This window comes from Manacus vitellinus, unplaced genomic scaffold (assembly GCF_001715985.3).
Source record: "Manacus vitellinus isolate BGI_N305 unplaced genomic scaffold, ASM171598v3 scaffold_3_pilon, whole genome shotgun sequence".
Classification (NCBI taxonomy): domain Eukaryota; kingdom Metazoa; phylum Chordata; class Aves; order Passeriformes; family Pipridae; genus Manacus; species Manacus vitellinus.
Window position 1 is genome coordinate 11,265,576 of NW_021940535.1, and position 21,144 is coordinate 11,286,719.

The 21,144-nt window shown below is 43.4% G+C and overlaps 1 protein-coding gene across 1 annotated transcript in view; it reads left to right on the forward strand.

The window, feature by feature from the left end:
• The first annotated feature begins 3,311 nt into the window (after positions 1 to 3,311).
• The window catches only part of TMC2 (transmembrane channel like 2), a 31,957-nt gene continuing 14,124 nt past the window's right edge, over positions 3,312 to 21,144 (forward strand). The window contains exons 1-13 of the mRNA XM_018075120.2: positions 3,312 to 3,357; positions 3,670 to 3,717; positions 5,681 to 6,014; positions 6,737 to 6,889; positions 9,069 to 9,159; positions 10,063 to 10,144; positions 10,441 to 10,547; positions 12,252 to 12,350; positions 15,631 to 15,773; positions 17,260 to 17,407; positions 17,852 to 18,040; positions 19,499 to 19,678; positions 20,503 to 20,655. Of these exons, the coding sequence (XP_017930609.2) occupies positions 3,312 to 3,357; positions 3,670 to 3,717; positions 5,681 to 6,014; positions 6,737 to 6,889; positions 9,069 to 9,159; positions 10,063 to 10,144; positions 10,441 to 10,547; positions 12,252 to 12,350; positions 15,631 to 15,773; positions 17,260 to 17,407; positions 17,852 to 18,040; positions 19,499 to 19,678; positions 20,503 to 20,655 (1,773 nt within the window). The remainder of the gene's footprint in view (positions 3,358 to 3,669; positions 3,718 to 5,680; positions 6,015 to 6,736; positions 6,890 to 9,068; positions 9,160 to 10,062; positions 10,145 to 10,440; positions 10,548 to 12,251; positions 12,351 to 15,630; positions 15,774 to 17,259; positions 17,408 to 17,851; positions 18,041 to 19,498; positions 19,679 to 20,502; positions 20,656 to 21,144) is intronic.

Consider the following 21,144-nt stretch of genomic DNA (forward strand, 5'->3'; position numbering starts at 1 on the left):
TCAACACTATTCAGTGCCTACGAACTACAAGACAAAACCAGCACAGAGATACGGTGAGATCTCAACCACCCTGATTCTGGGGAGAAATTACAGACCTCTAAGATCTACCAAAAAGCAAGGCAAACAAGACTGGCATGTCTGTGGTTTGGCCAAATAATTTTGCACTTTTTCTTGGTCTCAGCTTGCATTACACCACTTAGTTGCATTGGACCCCACTCCTCCCCAGGCTCCGCTGTCCAGCCCTCTGCGTCACCTCTAGCCACTCTGACAGTAACTCTGCAAGTCTGCCACATGCCTCCCTGAGGACATGGACCACAAGGGACAAAGACCCCAAGGTTTCTCATCACTCTTGTGTGGCTGCACATCAGCCTCAGGTGGACCATCACTTCTGGAAGAGTAAGATAGCATCAGCTTGAGACTCTAAAGCAAAGGGAGCAGCATATCATATGCAGAGGGTCTGTTGCACCATACACTGAGTTGGAAAGGTAATGTAGGGATTTTCTCCTTAAGGGTAAGCCCTTGGGCAGCCACTTTGATAACACTCTTCATCAGGAAATAATTGCCATGCATTATGCAACTCCCTCCTCTCCATGGGATGGAGTCCAATGGAGTAGGAAGCATGAAAGATAAAGATCCCTACCTATGTAAGAGTGAAATGCTGCCACCCAGCCTGTAAGACTACAGTTTTACTATGGTCAATCTCATTACCTTTGAAAGTACAGATACAGGGGAGCAAAGCAACATCCATACAGAGCTTATTGCAAATATGTTCAGCCGTACTGATGTGTTGATTCATGAGCACTGTGTAAAAGAGCTACTGTTCCTGCTCTGTTCTACATGCTGGCACCCCTCAGCTCTCATCCCCACTGTGAGAGAGGTGCAGGGTGATCTCATCCCCCCATGTGGCAAGGGGTGCCTAGGGCCTCGGTGACTGCCATGGAAACATCACACCCTGCCACCACCACTGTGAACAGGTTATAAAATCAAAGAATAGGCATTTTCAACTCAGAGCAGGAGACAGAGGTATTGCCTGGCTGCACATTTTGGTAGTAAAATGAATTTGCAGTCCCTATCATTTTTCAAAATCATGTACTTGATACCTATGGGTATAGCAAGATACACAAGCACGTTTGGAGCCTGCAGCTGCCCCAGCTCCAGTGCAGATTATGGGTGCATCACTGACTGTGTGCTGGGGTAGAAAATGGGGCACTCAACTCTGACAATGAGATCCTCGCTTAAGCATGCCACAAGTGTCTGAGTATGCCTTGGTGGAAAAGAAGGGTGCCATGAAAGGACAAGGCATAATGGGTTTAAACTAAAAGAGGGTCAATTTAGATCAGGTATAAGGAAGAAGATTTTTTACAATGAGGGTGGTAAAGCACTGGAACAGGTTGCCCAGACAGGTAGTAGATGCTCCACTCCTGGAAACATTCAAGGTCAGGTGGGACAGGGCTCTGATCAACCTAATCTAGTTGAAGATGTCCTTGCTGATTGCAGCAGAGTTGGACTAGATGACCTTTATAGGTCATTTCCTACCCAAAACATTCTGTGACTCTATGAGGCAGAAGAAGTGCTATCACTGAGTACAGTACTGGGGGGGATGAGCATCCCCATCCCTTTTGCCTCCCATCACAGGATTCTCGAGAACCCTAATCTTCATTTAACCAGCAAAGTTAGGTCCCTAGATCCTCTGTTTGTGGAAGAGATGCTTGGGGTTGAGGCAACTGAAGTAGCCTGCAGAAAATCTGTTCCAGTAGCCTCCACCAACTGTGAATTTCTCATTTTTGCCTGGAGCAGTATTAATTCAGTGACCTAGTGATCACATTTGAAACCGCATCAACATTCAGAGTTCTAGGTGAAACTCACTCACTGGGAAGACCTTCTGAAAATGCTATCACTGTCTTCAGACCTAGTCAGACCCACTGGTGTGGGGAACACATAGTGAAAATGCCCTGTGCAATGAACTTGTAGGGTTAGAGCTGTTAATAATGTATGGGCATTTACCATACATTATGCATTAAGCTCAGAAGAGCTCAGCTAAAGTCAAAGGTAGATCAACCAATCCATGGGATTGGACTTAAAGTACTTGAAAGTTGCTCTTAGATCAAAATTCAGTGAGCAAAAAGGAGCAGAGGAAGGTTCAGGCTGGCACATCCTCAGTCACTGCACCTGACCCAGAGCAGGAGCCATCTGCACAAGTCAATGGTGGCAGTAGCCTCAAATTGATCTCCATAATATTTCTCTTTTGGGAGGGAAGGAGATAATTAACACTGTCCCTGCCAACCCTTGGAAAAAAGTCTTTGCATACTGTCACCATGCCAGGTCCCCCAAGGGACACCTGTGCAAGCCTGAAACATGTTTCCTAGATGGTGTGAGGGTAAGCTCTCCTTTTGGGAAACCTTCTTGCACTATCTGCATGACTGCAAGAGAAACCCTGCCCTGGGAATGTGCCCTCGGATGGTTTCTAAGGAAGATACAGCTGAGGCAGATGGTGCTCAGACAAACCTATTCTTGGCCCACTGAAAGACTGCAAGCTGCAGCATGCAACACAATACTTTGTGGTACTAAAGGACCTTCCAAATGAGGGTCTCACATTAATTAATTAAGCCTCAGAGCACCTAGAAGGAAAATCTATCCTATTTTACCAGCAAGCTCAATGAGTATGCAAAGGTCACACAGAATAGAGGAGCAAAGGAAAGAGAGATCCTGGTATCCTGACTCCTGACTCCTTGCTGCATCTATTAGCTCATGAGTCCCCTACAAGGGACATGCATGGAGGACAAAAGGTGACCTACAGCCACTCCCCAAGGGGCACTGACTGAGAAGTTTAATAAGGTGCAGAAGAATGAGTAACAGGGTTACACAGATTGACACAGGTCAATAAAGAATATGGCATTAAGAAAATTGATCCTTTCAGAGCTTCCAGCCACGTGCCTATGTCCAAACCAGACGTGACTTGTGTCTGTGTTTCATACGACACCACCAAGTACCCACCAAAGGGCTTTCCTTCATGTTTAAATAATGAAATGCAATGTAATGCCAACAGGTGCTTTTTTCACCAGGAGAAGGGAGAAGAAGTGAAAGCATTTGGGTGGGCTGAGGCAGAGCCTGGTTTTTTCCTGCCTCTCCCACCCCTCCCTGTCCACATGGCTCATGAGAAAGAGGTCACCTACAGCCGGACGTGCCCTTCTGTCTGCAATGCCCAGGAGACAAGCACATGGGCACTGGAAGAGAGAGTAATGTGTGTATGATTGGGGTGTGCGTGCACAGCATAGCAGCTACGGTGTCTGTGCAAAAGACGGGAGGCTGCCATGGGGAAGAAAAAGAAAAGTGCTTTACAGGTCATCATGGAAGATGGTTGGTATCACTGTGAGAACATTTCGGTTCGGATGCTGCCGAATACTTGACTAAACGTCTTGGGACTTTCCTAGCACACCATTTTGAGTGTCTCAAATATCATACAATTTCAGCTTGCTTGTGCAGGGAAATTTTGTCAATCTGCCAGACTAAAGTAAATATTAAGATCATTGCTGTAGGAAAAGAATATAATGTATAATCAATAAGGGACATTCTGGCAAGCTCAGCTGGAATTAAAGGCTAGCTGTGTAAAGCATCACGTGTATAAATTCCAGCAACAAATGTAATTGCTCTTTGTTCTTTGTCTTGCAGCCGGAATAGAAGTTGATGGAGAAGTCGAAAGTGACACAGAGAGTGAAGGTAATGTAGAGATTAACAAATGTGATCTTGTTTGAAATACAAGAGGTAATACCTTTTCTTTTTCTCTCTGGCTTGTGACTTGCTCTACAACATGAACTATTTCATGAGCTACTTGCAAGCAAACAGATTTTTCCCTTGAGGTTTGACTTATAATAGTGATATGTAAACCACTGTTCTTAAGTAGGCTGTCCCCTTTCATCCATGCTCCCAGAGCAGGAGGCTGTCAGAGCCCACATTGCTTGGGAGTGAAACCCTAGTAAATCAAGCCCTGCAGTAAAGGCATCACCCTGTGCAGGGCTGGGAATGCTTTGCATTGTACTAAGGTCTGTTTGCCCTTCCTGTAATGCTTTCTTAGACCATAATACACTGGGATCTTGATTAATCATGTCTACAAGATAACAAAAATGAAAATGGATTGGAGGCAGACTGATGGCTGTGAGGGAAATCAGGAAAAGCCCATAGCAGAATTAAAAACATCTTTAACCCTGCATGTAGAGTATAAATAAAGAGAGATAGCTAAGAGGTAAGATCGTAACAGCACTGGATAGGTGATATAAATGGAATTGCCACTGCAAAAAATGGTTCACAAATGTGTCTGTATTATCCATAAAATATGAGAAAGTAATTAGCAAACTACTGCGATTTTTTTCTTTTTTTTTTTTTAAATCATATCCGCCTTTTCCATATAGGCAAAAAAGGTAATAAGATAAAAGTAAAAAATGAATTCTTCACATTTAACCTAATATTTGATGGGTTGAAATGAAAACTGTGACAGTTGATTGCCACAAATGAACATTTTCCCAAAGAGGATAGGTGGTCCTTTGACCTAGATCAACAACTGAAATTCAGCTGAGATGGACAATTACATAGTAACTGAAACCTGCCGAATGGCTCCTGAGAAATTAGTTAAAAGCTCCTTCTCATTCCCAGTGTCAAGTGTGACAGCCACCATCTACTACTTTTTTACCACTAACGAGCAGAAACTATTGCCTTGTTATCAATTTCTAACTTTTCACCAAAACAAAAAGGCAAATCCTCAAATTCTTTCCGCTTCTATTTATCTCACCTTTTAGGCTCCTCATTTAACACTCTGGATCCCATTCCAGCACAGTTTCCTTCGTCCATTACAATATCTCTAACTCTAGCAAAAAAAAAAAAAAAAAAAAAAAAAAAGACAAAATTACAAATGCTTTATTTGTTTGAACACTTTACTTTCATCAGCCAGAAATGCTGGAAAATTAGAAAATGTACTAATGATTTTAATGCACTTCGTTGTAAAAGAGATGGGGACCTGTATTTTTTTTTTCTCCTTTCCATAACATTCTGTAATTAAATCATGCTCCATTTCAATCCTTGAAGCTAGAAGCACTTCTGACTTCTGGAAAAAAAGAGGGGTTTAGCTTGCAATGCCAGTAAGAATGAAATATGCCTCAGAGACTATCCGGGCTTTTTCTCCTTCTCCAATACAAAAGAAAACTCAGAGAAACAAAACCGGATATTGCCTGAGCTGCACCTTTTTTCTGTATAAATAGAAGAACTCCTTCCCAGCCTTGAAAAGTAAACATCTTTCAAGGACATCACATCAACAAACAAACTACACATTGTATACCAGACTGCAATTTCTGTTTCCTTTGTTCTGGTGTGTTTACATGTCAGGAAGATATCTGCCTGTGCTCTCTGATGGATGGGCTTTTGCATTTGTAACTAATTTCTTATTTTCTTATGGTCACATAAAAGTCACTGATGTGCTAAATGAACCGTACTATCTTAAATGGGAGTTGCATAACCAGAGTTAGATGTACTTCTTGGAAGGGGTATAACACAAAGCCCACCGAGGTCAACAGGCACCTGCTCTTTGACTTCACCAGGGTTTGCATCAGGTATCCTGGCTGCCCACACTTTTCTGATGAATCCTTATTTGGCCAGCATGGATCCCAAAGTAATTGGTTTTTATCACTTACAGAAGATGAAGTAAAGGACAAGAAAACTAACAAACAACGCCTCAGGGAAACTGGCAGAGCAAGCAGACTTCAAAGTAAAGGGAAAGAGAAAGACAAAGAAGAAGATGACAGCAACGAGGAAGACAATGGTTGCCAACAAAATGGAGCTTCCAGGAGAAAAAACTACCAAAGGAAAAACAGAGATGGAAAAAAGGCAGGAGTGGAAGGAAGCCAACAGAGAGAGAGAGGTAAAAAGGCTCCTACCAAAGATCAAAAGGAATCAGAAAACAAAGAAAAGAAAACAACCAAGGAAGGAAATGAGGGGAAGAACAAACAGAAGGAAGACAGGAAAAACAGGTAATTAAACAATGCCTGACTATGGTGCCTTGTGTCAGACTGGCAGTGATACTGACATGTAGTGGCATATGGATCAGAGTGGCAAAACCAATAGAGTGCAAATAAGTTTATGTTCTCCTAAAAGAGACACAACAGAGGAACACAGTGTAAAATGCCACACAACCAAACTGTTTCCAGGTCACTATCATTTCTTATCCAGGATCAGATCTGTGCATGTAGTGGAGTCCTAATGCCTACAGCACAGGGTAGACAGCTTGAGCGCTTCGGATCTGCACACATTTTTTTGGTTGGTTTGTGGAAACGTTCAAGGTTAAAATGGATCCCTCATGTTTTCAAGTCTCTTCCTCTTCCAAATATCACCTGTCCGAACCTTCTGCTTCTCCCCATATCTCCCATTTTGTTCTGAAGGCATGAAAAGCATTTCTCCAGAGCCAGCTGTAGCCCTCAGCAATGCTTCTATATAGCTGAACTACAGTCCAAAGCATGATGTTGAGTGAATTATGGTGGGACGCAATTGCCTCCTCATGATTCTGGCTGGAAACAGCCTTGCTCCAAGTGTGAAGGGCACTGGCACTGCACTGAGCCAGGGGATGGCGAGGCACTGTGCCCACATCAGAGTGGGATTCCTGGGCCAGTGGCACTGTGCTTACCCCGAGCAAGACCTTCCCTCTGACTCCTGTGAGTTTTTCTATTCTGTGTCCTTTATTTTGTGTGTCATTCAGCACTACTTCTGCTTCTTCCAACTCATCTGATGAGGAGTCATTGTCAGAGGAAGAGCTTGCGATGCTGATGGAGCAGGTGGAGCAAAAGAAAAAACTGATTTCCATGATGAGAAACAAGCCCTGGAGGATGGTGAAGAAGCTATCGGTGCTCAGGTACCCCTCAAACTGGAAACCCCCATCCCTGGCGTCTTTGCTGACTGTAGTCAGATGCACTTTGCCTTTCCCTGAAATTGTATATTTGCTGCTGCTGCTGTAACACCACAGTCTCAGAAAAAGTGATGGGCAGAGCCTGGCCAGCCTGTCTGGGTTTAAATGAGCAGTTAAAATGTGCAATCTGATTTTCAGCCTCCGTAACCAAAGAACAGACAAAGTGCAAATCTGTTCAACTGATACCCATGGCCAGGTCATTCTACCCTTGTATTTAAAACCAAATGACTCACTACTGACAGGCTACTTGTTAAAGCCAGCTCCATACCCTGGTTTGCTTATTCATGTCTGTTGTCAGACAAATCAGAGCAGCAAAGTGCCACGTTACTGCACAGGCCTGAGATGGGTCTGCTTGGAAAAAATGCTACGTTGTTTGCAGAGGTTTATGGAAAAAAGCTAATACTGCCATGCAGACCCTGCTGAATGTGGGAACAACTCAGGCAACAGCAGAGACCCGGTAGTGCAGAGAAATGGGAGGTGGCTGGGAAGGGCAAACCAGGAAAATCAAAACCCACACGTCAACAGGGAATGGCTCATATCAAACCATTCCCATATTGAGGCAATGATTCAAATCCCAGCTTTATTGGTTAAGAATCCTCTGAAACCCCTTTCTGACAGGAGAGATTTCACAATAGCATTGCAAAGCACGCACAGCCCCATGGGGTGTGGTGATGCCCTTGCTCCGTGTTTGCCGAGCAGTTGCTCAGAGCTGCAGTGACCGGGCTGTGAAGGCTGGCAGTCACCACGTGTCTCTGCTTCTCCCTTTTACACTCTAAAGGCGATGACCTGTTCCATCTTCCAATAAAATCATGAGCCGTGAACTCTGACAATTAATTCTGAAAATCTAGGTAAAGATCTATACAGAGAAACTGCATTAAAGCAGCTTTTCTCTCTCACAGGCATGCTACGAGCCTGAGCTCATTACAAATAAATTCTCATGTCCCTAAAATTCCAAAGTTCTGAAAGGAAAGAAAAGAAAAAAAGAGCAAAGCAGAGTTATTCATGGCACTTTTCCCTTTGGTGTAGGATCCTGGCTAAAATTGTACCTAGGATCATATTTGACAACATACCTCCATCCTTTCATCTTATTCCTGAACTACGGCAATCATTACTGCCTACTAACAAACCTAAACAATACTGTTGCATTGCTTATGCAGGGGTCTCCAGAAAGGCTCTCAGCATGCTGTACATTCATTAATTATTTTGGATGCATAAACTCAACCCTGAGACAAGAAATTATTAGCCCCATTGCACAGACGAGGAATGTAAAACACAAAGAGAGTGAAACAATATGTTTAAGACTTAGAAATCTCACTTTAGGTTTGCAAATGAGGCCGCAGGTGGCTTTCACAGGGTTAAAGGCTGAACTAGCCAACTATTTCTACCAAGTGGAAGTCCATCTTTCTCATAGGTTTAGGATTGCAAACAACCTCCCAACTCCTAAAATTTAATCTCTTCTCATGATGTATTAGCGACACCAATTTATGATATAATTTTATTCACAAATTCAGCATACCCTAACAGCATCTACTTGGATTATTTTCTCTGTATTTCCCTTAGAAATCCTATTCTAAAACTAATTTCATTTTGCAGCTTGATTTTACTCCTGACTAGCGTACACTCATTCCTCTGGTGCTGAGATTATACGATTGGGCCAACTGCACATTGTTGATATTTATCCAGGGAGGTCTTCATGGAGGGAAATTCTGAATCCTCTTGGGGTTTCTTTTGCTAGGCAATGTTATTTCCTTCTTGACCTATGCATCAGGAGAGAGAAGTTATAACAGGCCTGCAGGGTGGGAGAGCTCTGTAGGAAGAGAAACAGGTGGACTTTTGGTTTACACCCAGGGAGAAGTGTGGAACAATATTTGGGGCACATCTCTACATGAACATAAGTGCTTTGGGGACCTCCTACCTAGTCCCAGATGGGCATGAGAGCTCTACATGACATAGCAACACCTGCAGCAGGTAGCAGCCAGAACCCCATATGCACAACGTGGTGTGGAGAGAAATCAAGCCCCCACCTTCACACAAGCATAGCTGTTATCCCACTGCTGGAGGCAGATGTGAAAAGCTAAAGACCCCTTTGCTGTTTTAATAACCTGCCTGTTTATTTTTCAATCAGGGAGGCACAAGCTTTTGTAGAGAAGTTTGAAGGAGCTCTGGGAAAAGGGAAGGGCAAAAAGTTGTATGCATATAAGATGATGATGGCAAAGGTAAGTGCTGCAATGATGTCAAGGAAAGGCTTGATACTCAGTCAGGCATTCAGTACGTTTGTGGGTTTATTAACCTCTGTTTAGCAAAAGAGGCACCAGGAAGTCTGAATAAAAATTCCTGTCCTCATTCAAAACAATATTAGCTGACTTCAAATCTATTGCAGAAAGAACAGGGGGAAATTTACCCCAACCTGAAGGTCACCCATTGTGACCTTCCCTGAAGCAAGGGATGGTTTGCAGGAGCAGGGAAAACCATGGCTTTCTGGTTGCAACCTCCAAAACCTTGATCTGTGAGACAAGGTACCCCTAACGGGGAGAGAGGCCATGTCAAACTCTTGCAATACCCCATGTACTCCCATAAAATTTCATCTTCCCCAATGATGAGGAGATAATAGGGAGAACGATGGCTGTGTTTTAAGACTGAAGCTGCATGTTGTCATGGAGATTATATTGAGAAATGCAAAACAGAGACAGGCTTGAGACGATGAAATCAATGGGAGTTTAGCTGCTAGTCTGACGAGGAAGGATTCAAGTTCCGCATTTTATCATATTAGATTTTGTTTTAAATAGAGTTGGTTCTGAACCAACTCTTTCAACCTAGAGCTAGGTCTGAATTTTCTACCCCCATGTAGTATGGTAAGCTCATAGCTCAGCTGCAGCTTTCCAAAAGCCTGGAATGGTTAAAACTCAGATAATGAATGTGAACGGTTGCGGTTGGGGGGATTTCAGATTGAAGGGTGTTTCTAAAATAGTCCAAAAGAACAGACTCAGACCACAGTTCTTGCTTTGGCCTTTACACCCACTCCCAGCCATGCTACCAAACCCTGACATTAGAAAGCCCTGCAGAGAAAGCAGCCTCTCCCTTCACACCACTGTGCTCACTGTGATGTTGTCTTGTTTCAGAAATGGGTGAAATTTAAGAGAGACTTTGAAAATTTTAAAACCCAGTGCATACCCTGGGAGATGAAGATAAAGGAAGTGGAGAGTAAGTGGAAGTTGCTCTGTGGTGGCAGTGGGACATTTTGCAAGACAGCTTTGCCTTCGTCCTAACAATGTTCCAATTCTCTGGTCCCTGATCATCACTCACCCTGGGCATCAGCACCAAACAAGGAGTACGCACCCCAGGCAGCTCCAGGCATCACTGCCTCCATCAGTTGTGGGGACTGTTGGGAGGGTCATGGACAACATGTTGGGGAGACCTGAGGGTAAAGGGGTCCAGGTGTTGCTGAGCACAGTTTAACCCTCCCAAGCTCCTAACCATGAAACGTCTTCTGGTTTAAGGTCACTTTGGCTCCTCAGTCGCTTCCTACTTCATATTCCTACGGTGGATGTATGGAGTAAATCTTGTCCTTTTTGGGTTAATATTTGGACTGGTTATAATTCCAGAGGTAAGTGTTTAATTCTCCTTTCAGTAATATCTTGCCCAGCACTTGACACAAACATGAGATGGATAACACAAACAAATATCTTATAACAGGTTTTAGAAAAATGAAACATATGAGGACAAAAGACTGATTACAAAGACTGTTACTGACACAGAAGCAAAAGATGGATTGATATCAGGAGACCTAAAACACTATCAAAGATCCTGCCCATCCAGCAGCTGAAACAGGAGCTCAAAAACCTAATTTAAGACCAGTTTTACATTTTGGCTAAAGTGAGAAACATGACATATCAATCCTAGACACAAGATCTGGTTTGCAAGAGCCATAAGAAATGGATTGTGCTCAGAAAGTAATTAAGAAATCCTGTTTTGGGCCCTCTGAGGGGCATGTCCATGGAACAGCAGCCATGGCACAGTCCTGCAGGAGGAGTTCTTGAGGGAATAGACAAAAAATTTCCCAGCACTTTGCCAAGTAACATTTGCTTGGGAAACAGCCTTCCAATTCAGATGATTCACAAGCAATAGTTTTATTTTTAGTTTTTCTATTTCTTGCTTTTCTTGGAGAAGAAAAAGGATCTCATAGCCAAATTGATATGATCATTTATTGAAGATTTTTTTAATGTAGCCATTACAGCTCTGGCTAAATTACTCAGTGCAGTATTTAAAGGCTGTGCAATCCACAGACAGTGGCATCTGTTCTGTTCAATGCAGAATTTTATGAAGCAAAACTGCAGAGCAGAGTCTCTCCTGAGGACCATGCTTTTGTTCTCCTTAATGTGCTTGCTCACGCTATCAAAAGGGAAAGCTCAGTTTCCTCCCAGGATGAAGAGACATAACCATTAGCACTGAACAATATAAATGTGTTTTGTTAGGAACTCTGCATATGGTAGAAGCCTTCGCCTCTAAAGGATGCATACTGTTACTCATTGCCTACTGAGCTGTTACGATATGGAGAATAGCTGGGCAATAAACATTTAATCATAAACTATTTTGAATGTAATTAGATAGCCCTAAAAAATAAGTGATAGTTATATGCTAGGACCTTTCTAAGTCATGAATGCTAATGAGATATTTTGGTATAAGCACCAGTCAGAGTTTGCTTGTAAATATATTAACTTTCCATAGCCCTTGCCATTCTCTGTCTAGACTTCAACAGCTGCTGGACCAGCTGCAAGACCTGCTTTGTATGGTGCAATCAGGACAGGCAGTGCCATTGAAACTGTTCTTTGCATCTTTTTGTCATATGCTTTTTGCTCAAACCTAATTGCCTTCTACCTCACCTTGAGAACATTTTTCAATTCAATAATACAAAATATACTGCAAGCTCAATCCAGTGCTTTTGACTCCTCTCAGAGGAGGAACCCTGCATAAATAGATGAAATTAATCCCTTTATTGCCTTAGACCCATGAAGATCAATCAAAGAACTTCTTGCTAAACTAAGGACATTTCAACTGAAGCTTGAATTGAAGGATACGGTTCCTCCTCAGCAAAATATTTCCTGTGCAATGGATGTGGCCAGGGAAAGGGAAATCCTCTGGTTATTTGGATGAAATTAATTCTAAATATTTTAAACTGCTGCTTTAGTATAAAGAAATAAAATATATATTAAAATCAACAACAAAAACAAAAAAGGAAATCAGCCAAAAGCAAATCAAAAGAGACTCATTAAGAAAAAACCCTGTAAAATCCGTTATTAATGTTCTCCAGGTCCTGATGGGAATGCCGTATGGGAGCATGCCAAGGAAAACTGTACCCCGGGCTGAACAAGCAACAGCTATGGATTTTTCAGTACTTTGGGATTTTGAGGTAAGCATATGATTGTTAATCATAAAAGATCAGTTGAATACCTCCTGAAACCCTTCAGAAGTTAGTAGTGCTACAAGGATAAATTTGTTCTAAGATACACCAGCACCTATTTTTTCCAGAAGTTGGAGACACCTGTCTTTTGTTGCAACAAAATCTTTGTGGATGCCCAGAGATTTCTGGCCAAACCAGCATGTACACATGCAGACACTTGTATATGGATTTGAACAACTTCCATATACAAAAGTGCTGGTTGGCATACATCACACATGTGTATGTATACACAAAAGCCATTTTGCTTCCAATTCAAAAGGCAGCCAAAGGTGAAAGGCTGGAGCTGGAGCTGGAGCTGGAGCTGCTCCAAACCAGGCAGCTAGAAGGTGACTTCAAGTTGTGAACCCCCTTCATGGGCAGGGAGCACCTTGCCAGACCACTGAACTTGCTCATAGCCTCAGAAAGAGGATTGCGCCCCACGTAGGTGCCCTCCCTGTTCCCCGATGTATTTATATGAGCCTGAAGCAAGAACCAAAATTTATGACTTGCACCCAAAGGGAAAACCCAGGTTTTCAGCCATCTGTTTAGTGCTTGGCTGCAACAACAACTCACCTCCCACCCTAGTTCCTTTGAAGAATTAGGCCAAACAGATTAAGTGTTTTTACCGAGTAGCCCAAAAAAAAGATGTGTGCAGGGAGTGAAGAGATTCTGCTGTGACTAATACTTTGGGACCTGACTTTCAAAGTTGCTATTTCTGGAAATATTTTTTTAATGCTTGTTGGCACTGGCCCATCTGTTACAAGCACGGGATCCAGTCCTTCTGTAATAAACCCCATCAAAATTTCCTTACCCAAAAGAACCCAAACCAAATCAACCAACCAAAAAAAAAAAAAAAACCCAAAAAAACCACAACCCCCCCTCAAAACAACACTCCAAACCCTACTTTGTTATAAGCCATATTATTTAAAATAGTTTATTAAAAAGGCTTCAAATATTGGTGTCCAGGAACCTATCAGGGCCAGGCTTTCATTCACTCCCCATTTTCTGCTGAGGATCCTTTTAGCTCTTCCTCTCCCAGCCCTTTCACCTACTTACCACAATCCAAAATTCAGGGGTGAATAATGGACATTTTTGATAGCATTGCACTGAATGAAAAGCTCGTTTGAGTAGTGCACTGTAAAAATACAAGAGGCAGCATTTAAACTCATTAATCCAGAAAAAAAAGCCCAGGCAAAATAACACCCCCAAACAAACAAACAAACAAATCTGAAAGAGTGCTGCTGAACTGCAGCTGCTGATTCTGTCTGTGAGACCATAAGCTGTAGATATATCAGTAAGGAAAATTGCCTCTGGACAAGTCTGTATCCTTGCATGAAAGGCTGGCTCCTATGACCTGCCAGTCTCTTGCCTTGCTGAGGTCTTGATCCTCTGAACCCCTCTGCCATACAGGTCTCCATCCAGTACCCATTCCCTTGCTGCCTGACCTAAGGGAGCAACCATGCAAACTTGAGAGGCCATCTCCAGCTATGGGGCAACAATGTGCACTGATACCCTCTGCAGCCAGGAGATGTCAAATGAAGCCCTTCACAGAGGCTTTCCCTTTGAAAATTAATAGATGCTTATTCCAGCATGCTCCACAGGAGAGGTGCGATGGGGAAATATATCTCAGAGCAGGCATAAAATGAAGAGTCAATACTGTGATCCTGAAAAATACCTTTCAAGAAAGAGGAGCTCAGGAAATGGATGCTTTGGCAGCAAGGAGGTCACACCATGGATTTTTAGAGGAGTATAAAGAAATAAATCTCACTTGGACACCATGTCTCACAAATGGAGTTTAAAGAACATACTGGATGATGTAAGCGGAGAAACTAATTTTTCAGTCCCCAGCATGTGATGAATCAAAAAGACAAAGGATTGGAAATTAGAAGCTGAGAAACAAACTTCACTAGCGCCTTCCAGGGGCATTATATTTTACCCGGCTTTTTTCACCACACCTCCCTAGCAGACATTATATATGACAGGCTACAAGCCCCAAGCAGATGTTCGGTGGTGTGCCGGCCATGGGCCTCCTGTGCTTCCCCTAGTGGCCCAGAAGCACTGACAGGAAAACATGCAGAGTGGTCCTGTATCTGTGGCACTGCACTTTGTGCAATGCAAACATGTAGCTAACGCGGCACCCAGGGGTACCAAAGATTTTTATTACATTAGGAAAGAAAAACCTAGCACTTTGGGGGAGCTTAATTCAATTAAGTGAAGGTGGCCAAATACTGGAAGAGAGGCATAGAAAGGTTGTGGGATCTCCATCCTTGGAGATTTTCAAAGCTCAGCTGCACACAGCCCTGAGCAACAACACTTAGTTTTGCGATTGTCTCTGCTTTGAGCAGGGGGATTGACTAGATGGCCTCCAGAGGTCCCTTCCCATGTAAACCGTTCAATGTCTCTAAACAAGATCCATTACACAGCCTCTGATATGAGCTTCAAGTTATGTCTCAATTTTGGTCTTTCCAAAGGCTTGATGAGAGGGGAGATTGCTCAACTATCATGGCCAGACTGACTAAGTACACTTAACTAATAAGCTAAAAGACAACAAGCAAAAAATAGAGAAGTTCAATACATAATGATACACATCAACTTGGATGAGATACAACAGAAAAATAGGGAGAGATTGCTAATGCCGGTTAGGAGGTCTGCACACTCGTTGAGTACCTAGCAGTTTGTACAGCAAAAAATAGGTCTTGAGACAACATGGTTGATATTTTGCCTGAGCTCTGCTTTCCACAGGAAAGTAATGCTTTGATTTTACTCTGTAGTTATATTTGCTCTGCAGGTGGCAGCCAGTAAAAGGAACTAAATCTGCAAAGTACTAAGTGTCAGTTGCCTCCTACCTGAAAGGAAAAAATTCCTATCATGGTGGGAAAGCCCTCTGCTACAGCATTTCTATAAGATCCAAGTGTTTGATATTGGCTTAGAGAAGCAGGTGGGCCACAGTCACAAAGAGCAGTGAGGATGTTTTTCTGGGAGGGATAAAGCAATGACGGATCAAAAATACGTTTTAGTTTTGAGCCACTACCCTCTTACATGCTCTCCCTCATCTTTACTCTCTTAGGAAGATAACCTCTTAGGAAGATGGCTCTCAAAGGTGACAGGGCACCAAACAGACAAGAACGAGACAATAAAAATTTTCCAAGTTTTTTTTCCTTGTTTGAATCTTCAGTTTTCACTAGAAATCTCTTTCCTGCAGAAGAAAAGCTTCACAGCTTACAGAGGATTGCTTTTGCTTTTCCTCCAGGGCTACATCAAATACTCAGCACTCTTTTATGGCTACTACAACAACCAGAGGACAATTGGCTGGTTAAAATACAGGCTGCCAATGGCGTATTTCATGGTTGGGATCAGTGTATTCGGCTACAGCCTGATGGTTGTTATCAGATCGTAAGTAAGCTGACATTGTCCTCTCTGCAAAACCCACCCAGATGTGTCTTGCAGCTGGGTCCTCCTCCATGGGCACAGCTCATGACTTGGTCCAGCCTTACTGGATGGGTGGAAAGGGGGCTGTGTGCCTGCTGTTTTCATGCACTCAGCCTCCCCATCCACTACCCTGGCTATGGTGGGCTGGGCAGACCTGGGCACTCTTCTGCCTCATCCATGTACTCATGTGCACTATTTTGAACCCTCTCATCTCCTACTCCAGCCATCTTCTTCCTTCTCCTCATCTCTGTACCTCTTTAATCCTTCTTTCGACATTACTACAGGGCCATCAAATTAGGTAGATTTTGTACATGAAGGAAGATGTTACTTGCAGTAAATTTCCAAGGTTCATTTTCCATTCTTTCATTGCAAAATAAACATTCCTGAAAGCCAGTGTGGGTCCACACAGATGGTGCAAGGACTGCGGAAAAGAGCCAAATGCTACCAGATTGTTTTAATGTGTCCCTAAAACAATCAGTGGAGCTTAAAAGTGGCCACAATCTCTGTGCCCCTTGTGCACTGTCCCCAAGCACCAGTGAGGCTCCCGCAGCATCCTCAGGGCACTGAGGATGCAGCTGAGGCACTTGTCACTGCTGAGATGATCTCTGCAAAGTCCAAAATAAAAAAAAATAAAACCTCCTATCTCTGCCTGAATGACACGCCATGCAAAGGTCCTCCTTTCTTTGGAAGAAAGAATAAGTCCATGGATTTGTATCACTGCTGAAACATGCCCTATTGCTGTGCAGCAGAAAGAGCCTCTTGAGCCTTTGGCTTGAGTGGGACATGGGGATTTTCTGTACATTTGCCATGAAATTGCAGCATCTGTTGTCTCGCCTTCCTTGAGGGACTGGTGCTAGGAACTCTAGTGGGACTTACAGAAGGATTTCAGGGATCAAATAATAGAGAGGAAACAGCAGAAGCCATATCTGCTCCTACGCTGATTAACAAGAATAATCCTTTTTCTCTCCCTGCATTACTTGCTGCAGGCTCTTTGGCTCCAGCACTGTGCAGCAAGTGAAGTCTCACTAAAACTTTGTGCTGCAGTGGGTGTATTGTACAGCACCAAGGGGGTTTGACTAAATTTAGCTAACTAAAGGTAGCCATAATCATATACTGTATCCTAAGACCTGGAAACACCATAAATAGACTTTCTTCAGATACTAGCTGGTGGAAGCAATCCTTAACCTCTTTAATCACCCATACTAGTTTTTTTCCATATTACGTTTTTAATACAAGACCTGCGTAGCCCTGAAGACACCGTTTGACAGTTGAGTTCACTTTAAACCTGAAGTCTCATGGCACATATTAGTCACTCCAAAACCCCAAGAATGGTCATCTCACTCCATCTTATCCACCAGTAATCCACTGGTGCTGTTCTGCAAAGCTGAAGGAGACATAGTGGCTCTGTGAAACACTGTCTGACCTTGTCACTGCACACATCCTTATGCAGGATGGCACGCAATGCCAATGAAAGTACAGCAGATGGGGATGATGACAACTTCGTTTTCAGCTGGAAAATGTTCACCAGCTGGGACTATCTCATTGGCAATGCAGAGACAGCAGACAACAAGTTTGCATCCATCACCACCAGTTTCAAGGTAAACCTAATCAGCATTTCCTCATCTGCTTCTGGGATGCTCCCAGTGCCTGCCATGGCAGAGGTTTAAGGGGAAATCTGGGTACCTGCACAGCATCTCTCCGTATGAACAGGTTATGGTGCTGATCCATGGCAGCTCCAGCTTCTGTGCCCTTGTCCCCCAACTCTCTTCTTCAGGATTTTAAAAAAAATTGTGTTACTTTAGAGTGCAGTTCCCCCACCATGTTCCCTTGGGACATGTCAGGCTATTTGCCATTTGATATCTTTCAGTCCAACCAGGATGCCTGTATGAAGCTTAGCTTGAATTGAACACAAACTACCAAGATGAATATAGCCAGAATAGCATGGGATTGCATTTCATAGGGTGAGAAAACATCTGATGTCGCCTTATGCTTGGTGCTGCAAGATATTCATTCCAATTCTTTGAGCACCCCTGTTTTTTCAGGAGTCTATTGTAGATGAACAAGAAAGCAACAAGGATGAGAATATCCACCTCAGAAGGTTCCTGCGGGTTTTGGCCAATGTCCTCATCATCTGCTGCTTGTGTGGGAGTGGCTACCTCATTTATTTTGTGGTGAAACGCTCCCAGACATTTTCCAAAATGCAAAACGCGGGATGGTATGAAAGAAATGAGGTAAGGAAACTTTGCTTCCAGTTTTCTGCTTAGATAATTTGCCTTGGACATCAGCATAATTGTTGCAACAGCTTGAGGTCAGCATCCAAGGCAGAGAGATTCGCTACCAGAGTTCACTAGTTCCCTTCAGTACCTTTGCACTTGTTGTAGCTGGGAAGCACATTGGTCTCACTGAAAGTCTAGGGCAAATTAACACCTCCTGCAGAGGGGAAAATAGTCTTACAGTAAATCACAATAAGAATCAATGGCTCTTTGGCACTTACAACACTGACCACCATCTTAAGAATCAAATTGCATGTTAACGCTTACAAAGTGTTGTACTAGAAAGCTCTCTGGGTGTTAGCAATGTCCATAATCAGACATAACTCTAATCCTTATCATCCACCTTGAATTATGGGAATAAGATTTTAGAATCTGAATAAAAATTGCAGTAGTCAAAATTTTTCTGTGTCTGATTTTGGAATGAAAAGTTCAAACGTTCAAGCTCTTCACACACACACAAAAATGTCAACCTATGGAAAGCTCTAATTTCAACATATACTACATTATCATGTATTTATATATCAAAGCCAAATTAAATCCAAAGCCGTGCATTTTCACAATTCCCATGGAAAACTTTAGCAAGACAGCACCTGCTCTCAAAATGCTTTGATTTATTACGGTGAACTTTTCTGGTGATAACCTGATAACTTTCTAGTGACAACCTGAGATCTAAAAAAATAGTGTTCTGGGTACTATTTCTTGTCCTGAAAAGAAAAGCACAAAGAAGAGACCTGTGCGTCAGAGACTGACTGCACCTGTACCAACAAAGTCCTCTACAGGCCAATGGACACCCTAGGGCTGTAAAAAAACACAGAGCCTGTAAGTCACACCTGAGCTAACCCTGACTGGTCAATGACATCACTGACCACAGTACAACTTATTATCTCGCATGATAAAGAGGAAAAAAGATGCCACTAGGACATGTTTTCCCGAGCTGCAAAACTGAGTCCTTGATGTGCTTCCATTCAAATCTGTAAATACCTATTGCAAAAGCAAAGGTGCTGAACGTGGAAAATAAACATTAGCATCAACTAATTATCTTTAGGCACACGGGCCAGTCTTGCGCTTCCTCCAAAACTAAAATAAGAACCTCGGAGCTGATGCAAGCAGTACTACAAGGTACTTGAGGAACCTAAATATTCATGAGTCTGGACTGACAGGGAACAAATCCTTCAGAGCTTTGAGATAACAGCAAAAGTGCTCCTGCAAGAGCAAGTTGTGCAACCCAGCCCTGAAGTCTGATGCTGTGCTGCCTGCACACTAAGCAAAGCCAGAAACTGAGTTTGCTTTGATTCCCCTCCCCTTCATAAATCCTTCAAAAATATCCAACCAGTTGCCGGCAACCCCCGCTCTGGTCGAAGTAAGATAGTCACTGTTGTTACTACTAGCAGTTATCTCGTTTTCCTCATGTGTCAGGTTGAAATTGTGATGTCCTTGCTGGGCATGTTTTGCCCTCCACTGTTTGAAACCATCGCTGCACTAGAAAATTACCATCCCCGCATTGGGCTGAAATGGCAGCTGGGGAGGATCTTTGCGCTCTTCCTTGGGAACCTCTACACGTTTTTGTTGGCCTTGATGGATGATGTCAACGAAAAAGTAAGAACTGAGCCAAAAAGCCATGTCCACTAGCATTTTCCGGAGTCGAGGGTGAGCGCGCCTTGTCCCCACAGCCTGCAGGCACAATCGCCCCCTTTGCAGCAGGTGCTTCCTCTGTCCCCAGTCCTCGTGAGCATCGTCTGCAGTGCCCCGGGGAGACTCACCAAGCAGAGTCTCCAGCTTCTCTTTACAGCCCTGAAAAAAGCATGGTTATTGTCTCCTATAATCACAGCATGTTAGGGTAATTCGATTTTTTTCTCCATCAGACACTGTGTGCAATTTCTATTAACGCAGACCCCAAGGATATAGTTTATAATCCTCTTTCCCTGCCTCCCCTCTTTAACATTATCCTGGTAGTGTGTTGTGGGCAGATAACTGCAGGAAAGGATAAACGTCTAACTGATCCACAGAAAAAATTACCCTATTTCAAGCTGAGAAGAATTAGAGGAATTTGAGGTGTTTTGCTCTGCCCTGAAAAATTATGAGGAATGTGAGGAAGGAGGACTGGATAGAGGCTCCCTCTGCACACAGTAGTTTTGAAAGAGGTCTGACTCCTCCATTTGTGGGGAGCAGGTTGCTTGCTCCCCAAAACTCGTGGAGTCTCAACCTGCTCTCGGTCTAGAAGGGCTGCTGCTCCCCTGCTCCTGGCCAAGGGAAGCAGTTTCTGTGCTATAGCCAGATTATAAAATCTGTTGTAAGCAGTGCCTTATATGATGGGTGGTAACTGGTAAGGGGGAACCCAATGCCTTGGATTTCTCCAAACATATCCAAACTGAGACCTCTATTTTGTGATGGTTTTAGCCATGGGGGTCTCTTTGTTGCAGCTGGCGGAAGAGGACGTGGTAAAGAACATCACGTACTGGACACTGCTTGGCCACCACAACTTGTCTGTGGGGAACGACAGCACTGCTACACCACCTCCCCTTGACCCTGCAGATGTGCCCAGGGGACCCTGCTGGGAGACAACTGTTGGCATCGTAAGAAATTTGTTATGTAGCAAGTCTCTGGGTTGGTTTGGGGTGATTCATTTTTTTGTTTTTCTTGTTGATGTCTTTAGCATTTCCAGGCTTGAAGTTTTCCTCACAAATGACACATCTTTTGCCTACTCTCATATAGCAGCACCAAGGCAATGCAAGTTCTTGGCCATGGTTCTCAAGCCTCGGTAGTGAAATCCTCAGCTGAAGCAACCAGGGCAGACACAGCTCTGCAGCACTTGCCAGGAGGAGCATAAAAGGCTGGGTAGTCTGCAGCCATGCCTGCATCATGTTCTTGTTCAGATCATGATTGTGCCTTTGAAGCAAACTGCTCTTCTCCATCTATTTCTGCACTTCCTTCACATTGCAGAGAGGCTTTGGTGCAGGAGTAAAACCCAGCCAGAGGACATGCCTCAAGGGAACTCCTGACATGTCCCAACCCATAACACGCGGTGAGGCCATGGAATGAAAACAAAATTAGGCAAAAGTAAC